General features: G+C 35.9%; 1 protein-coding gene across 5 annotated transcripts in view; it reads left to right on the top strand.

Annotated features, from left to right (window-relative positions):
* The first annotated feature begins 4,010 nt into the window (after positions 1-4,010).
* Positions 4,011-5,890, top strand: part of LOC136841666 (uncharacterized) — a 270,413-nt gene continuing 268,533 nt past the window's right edge. For 4 of the 5 annotated variants that reach the window (XR_010854057.1, XR_010854056.1, XM_067108847.1 and 1 more), the window contains exon 1: positions 4,011-4,670. Coding sequence is in view for 3 of the 5 variants with exons in the window: in XM_067108847.1 (XP_066964948.1) it covers positions 4,592-4,670 (79 nt within the window). In the remaining 2 variants the exon portion in view is untranslated. The remainder of the gene's footprint in view (positions 4,671-5,890) is intronic. The other variant, XM_067108849.1, reaches the window with a different exon arrangement.

The raw sequence follows: 5,890 nt of genomic DNA, 5'->3' as shown, positions 1-5,890 counted from the left end.
TTCTGTAACTTCTTTCAAATGACCACTATATTCTTTGGAAGCTTGAATTTAAGTCAGTGGCCCCTGTCGGCTTGTTCCGGATGAATAGGGTGTACCTTCTGAAGATAATAATAAAATCAAATTATAATGAGGTGTCAGACCAGCAGTGATTGTCCATAGAGAGCTTAGAGGTTTGCAACAGACCTTCGGAGAACGGCAGTAAATCTTGGTGAGTGCAGTCCACAAAGCGTCAGAATGTGGTTGTTATACCATTGAACTCGGTCTAACGTCTGATATCACCATATCGGTGAAGTACCAGAGATCGGAGAAGTCTTGAAGAAAATTTGATATTTGTATAACTGTATTACAGTCGTGTGCTTTTAATAAATTCCATTAACATGATTTTTGTAAAACTAGTAACCATTCATATTATTCAAGGGCTCATTGATTTAAAAAAAAAAAAAAAAAAAAGACGAAATATAAGCGTTTGCGAGACCATGGAGACGCGTTTGCTGCTATAAAAATCCTGAACGGTTGGTGTCAGTCTCCAGAGGAGCCTATCTGTGTCTGGGAGACATGTCTCACGTTCAGTTTATTAGATGCTTTTTTTTTTTAGATTTTTTTTTAAAGAAGGGCACATATATAATTGAGAGATGATAGGACGGTTCAGGGATCCAGTTTAGTAAAATGAGTCGATTAAAAAAAAGTAAAACGCAATTAATTAAATAAAAGGATATGTAATTGCACTATTAAATGAACGTCGGTATATGATATATTGCCAGGCTCATATAAACATGCATGTAGCATATGCTGTGCGGTGAATGCTCTTATTAAACTTCAGTTGAATATTTTTAGGTCATAAAATAGGTTTTTAGTTCTTATTAGATACGAAAAATAAATGGATTGTCACTAATTCCACCAACCTTTTTGGTGAATATTGTTTATAAAATAAGAATATGTAGTATTTAAATACACTAATGCTTATTGCTAAATGTCTTTTGTTCAGGCACCGTTGTTATGGTTTATGCAACGTCTCATTCATCATCAAACAGAGCGGAGGTGATCATCTGTGAGGAAGTTTCCCCGTCTGCAAAGAAGATCAATCAAATCGCTCAAACATTATCATGGCGATCACATCATTCCTGATTCACACCTCGCTGCGCTGTCAGTTATCTCGCACGTCAAGTTAACTTTCAGTCATAATAAGGCAATTCCTTTCCATCACTTGCACTTATCCATCAGACCTTTGTCTTTAAACTTGTCACCTTCGTGTTCCTGGGACGTGCAAGCAATACATCTTTGCGCTAGTTTATTACACGATAACTCACATCAAATATGATTTTCATCCTTTTTTTTTTTTTTTGCACGTTCCCGATGCTCGTTAACTTTTTATTTGTTACTCATCTTACGTTTGTTCAAAATAAATCTGTCTTAACAGCATCAACTACTATTCTTTTAGCTTTCAAGTAAATTTAGTGTGTTCGATCTCTGTATGGCCATCTCAGATATATACATACATACATATATATATATATATATATATATATATATATATATATATATATATATATATATTATATATATATATATATATATATTAATATAACATAATATATATATAAATATATATATATTATATATATATATATTATTATTATTTTAATATTCCATTGGAATACCGAAGGGGAATTATGATTGATAAGCGGTTCGTAACCGCTTATCAATTATAATTTCCTTCGTTACCTGAGGTAAATCGACTTGGATATTAAAAGATATTTGTAGCTTTAATGTTTGTGAACATAAAAAATGTCATGAGGATGATAAATTCGCATACTTACGCATGATATATATATATATATATATATATATATATATATATATATATATATATATATGCATATATATATATATATATATATATATGTGTGTGTGTGTGTGTGTGTGTGTGTGTGTATACTGCATATGATATGAATATATATATATATATATATATATATATATATATATATATATATATATATATATATATATATATATATATATATATATATTATATATTATTTTCTCCATTTTCTCCTTGGAAGGGATGACTCAAAAATATGGTAACCTTCGACTTCTTAACAAGTCTTTTGGATATTTTCTCATTCTGCCGTTCACCATTAGATGCGACCCACTACATTTGACTGGCTTTCAGCTTATGTCATCAAAGGCACAAGGGTTTTCCTCATAGGAAACAGAGAGACTTCGTCCTCCCTTCCTGACCCGGATCGATCTTGGGTACTACTAGAGCCCGCGCTTAGGTATATTGCATAAAATCGCAAAGTCGAGGAACCACTAGAAAACGGAAAACGAAAATACGAAGCAGGAGGAACACTTATTTGTGTATTTTCATTGAGCAAGATCTCGTGAGTCTCGCTATGTAGTTTATAGATATCTCATTTGCTTTTCTTTGTTATTTCTGTTATATAGTTTACTGTTTTTTCTGTTCCGCCCCCCCCCCACCCCGTTGTGCTTCCTCTGTCGGGACCCTGGAGCTTGTAGCATTTTTGGGTTATCATGATGTCCTGTTTTTCAGGGTACTTCATTTTATTTTACTTAAACGTTTCCTAGCGGTTCTTCTGCTAGCACAACCCACACACACGGTGCTACTTTGGCTTGTTATCTACGCGTCACCTACTCCGAGGTGCTACAGTACTAAATATGGCGGAAGCTCCATGGGACGTCGTGTTTAGTACTATCCCCCCTGGGATCAAAGTATTATACAAATATGCGCCCATTTCTGTATTGTGTGATCGACAAATTATATTAATAAACGATATCTTTGCGCGGCCGTCTACTTTACATTTACCATAAGGTGTTTAGTACTAGCCAGCACCTCGGAGTAGGTGACGCGTAGATAACAAGCTAAACTAGCACACACGCACCAACTCAAATAAATTAATTTCCTCTTTGTCAGGTATTTGGCTCCAGTAGAGCATTAAAATTATTATATATATATATATATATATATATATATATATATATATATATATATATATATATATATATATATATATATATATATATATATATATATATAATTGCCAATGGGATACAGCTGCATAAATATATCTCATATAACATACGCATATGCTAATGTTTATAAAGGGCCGTTCAGAGAATACCTGGAACACCCTCTCTCTCTCTCTCTCTCTCTCTCTCTCTCTCTCTCTCTCTCTCTCTCTCTCTCTCTCTCTCAGTGTTATCAGCTTTCGCAAAAAAGAAAACATGTCTCCACGGAAGAATAGTCTAGTCCAGGTGGTCTGTCAAGGTTAAGAGCAAGCAAAAATATAAATGACTGACCAAATACAAGTCATGTTATGGTTGCTTTCAGAAGCAATTCATCTGAATAAAAGTTAACCGACGAAAGCAGAGGTAATTTTGTATTGAGGCTGATTTGCGGAATTACTGTGTGTTTAATGTTCCCATGACGTGCTATTGGAAATAGAAATATCCTAATCGGTATATATTAGAACAGGGAAGGATTCGTCTTAATGAAATAACTAGTGACAAATACAGTGAGATTTGATTTCACCTGCAGAGTTAAATAACGGGCTTGATGAAGTTTAAGAGGAATGCTGGGATTAAAATTTATTGAAAGTTAATTTGACGAAGTGAGGATTCATCTGCCTTGGGTTAAAAGAAGAGAGAGAGAGAGAATTTTCAGACAGTGAAAATGTGCTGTTGAACCATTATTTCGAAGAGAATGGTTGCCATAATTTTAATCGCTGAAATGATATTAAACTGTTTCACAAAATCCGGTAGAAAGTAAACCACAAGAATGATTGTCTTTTGGAGAAAACTTGAATAAGTGAATCATACTCTGCAAGAAATACAGTTGGCGAGGTCATCTTCCTGATTGGTCGGTTGGATTGGACTGGGATGGTGGGGCTAGTCCCGGGAGGGGGAATGAATATGTTCGGACTCCCCCACTACTGTCTCCCCCCGTCACCCCACCGCGACCCCCTAAGCATTAAGATCCCGCCAGGGCCAGTGTCTGAAACTGACGATTGTCGGGATGTCAGTCGGCAACCATACGTCGACGCGGTAGCAAGGAGAGGTTGTGCTGGTGGAGGTGGTGGTCGCGTCTGTGTGAAGTGTATCGGTTACACACTTTTTTCTCTGCAACAAAAAAAGGGGTTTTTTCTGATCCCCAAGAAATGTGGCCCTACGTAAATAGCGCTCCAAAGAAATTGAAAGTGATGGAGAAACAGCAGAGGAAGAGCTGCCGTTGATACCAACGTATGATGATTCTTTTTGGAGTTTTTTCTCCGTGGACGATTTGAACGTGGAACCTAACTTTGTTCATTTACGAAAAAGGTGTTTATTCGTTACTGAGGCATTTGGATTTGTAACCATATATACATATAAAAAAAGAAGAGATCTGATACCAGCCTTGAAAAGTTGAACAAATAATGGCCAGTTTGGTTACTACATAACAACCCGAAAGGGATTTGTATAAAGACATTTCTAAAGAAATACTTAAAGAAATCAAGTGAAATCTGTTCGCGAAAGAAATTGCATCTTGTATTCGTGTGAGGACCTAATTGATTTTTCCCAAAAGTGACTGGAAATGGGGCGGCTACTGCTGTACTGCATCCTTCTGCTCCCTACAATTACAGCTGTTTCAGCAATTTGGTCATATTTATCAGGTAGTGCCTATACTTGTCTTCCGTTTATAGTTTTCATTTTTACTCATTTATCACGGAAATTGTTCAGCTTTATGCTAATTCAGCTTTATGCTTATTTACTCTTTAGTCTAGGCTCATATGAGCCTTTAGACTAGTGGGTGGGGGTTGTATGGGGGGAAATTTTGGCCGCAATGGCGTGTCTATGCTGTTGTCATCATTTTCAGGTATCACAGTGAAATATATCTACATAGCAAGCAAAGAAAGTGGCTTTCAACTAAGACTGCCTCAGGTTGGGACTAGCGTTTATGTAGATAAAATGCCGTGTGCTCCCAGCTTACTTAGGCCTATTCCTATATTTAAGAAAGCAATGTTACAGGTATTAGATGTGGGAAATTTCCAGAAAGTAATGTTACAAGTATTAGATGTGGGAAATTTCTCTCATTAAACGTGAACTTTGAATTGTACATGCTTTTAATATGAAATTGGACAATTGACAAATAAAAAAAATACCCCCAAAATTTTTAACATGTCAACTAGGAACAGCTTGTTTTTATTTCAAGGAAAATGTCTCAAGTATGCATTGCTTTTTTGTGGGTATTATAACTTTACTTGATAAACAGTAAACTTAAAAAATGAATGATTACCAAAAGCGGTTTGTGATGCAGTTTTACAAAATTTGTCAGTTTATAGGCCTACGGTATTGCTAACCGATCTGATCCTACAAGTGTTTTAGAATGACCCATTACAGAAGAAATTTTCTGATGAAAATTATTAAAATAATTCAGTAAGCCAAGGTTGTAAACGGAAGGAGCGAAACTTCCTGGAACTGGCCAAGCAATGACGCCAGTGTTCGTTTCGAAGGCATTCTGGTATGTTAAGTACCTGTGTCCTATGACAAGACCGGTGGTCGAATTTCATGTGACTTCTACTTCGCAGATCACCAGACCTTCACGTTTGTTGGAAGTATTCGCTTTCGTTGTCATAGTAATGCATATTTGGTTTTAAGGGTCTTTCTGGATCATTTTCATTACGGCGTTGAGGAATAATCTCTCTCTCTCTCTCTCTCTCTCTCTCTCTCTCTCTCTCTCTGCATACGTGTGTGTGTGAATGCTTGTAATATCTAACCGAAACGTTGCAAAGCATCTGATGAGTTTGTTACATACTTTTATCCTCAAAAATTTGTTGCAATGGAACGGTTGTCTAATTTGATGAGAAAGAGTCTAGCCATCAGTTATTCAGTT

This window comes from Macrobrachium rosenbergii, chromosome 9 (assembly GCF_040412425.1).
Source record: "Macrobrachium rosenbergii isolate ZJJX-2024 chromosome 9, ASM4041242v1, whole genome shotgun sequence".
NCBI lineage: Eukaryota > Metazoa > Arthropoda > Malacostraca > Decapoda > Palaemonidae > Macrobrachium > Macrobrachium rosenbergii.
Note: the sequence above shows the minus strand (reverse complement) of the source record. Positions and strands in the feature narration are given on the sequence as shown.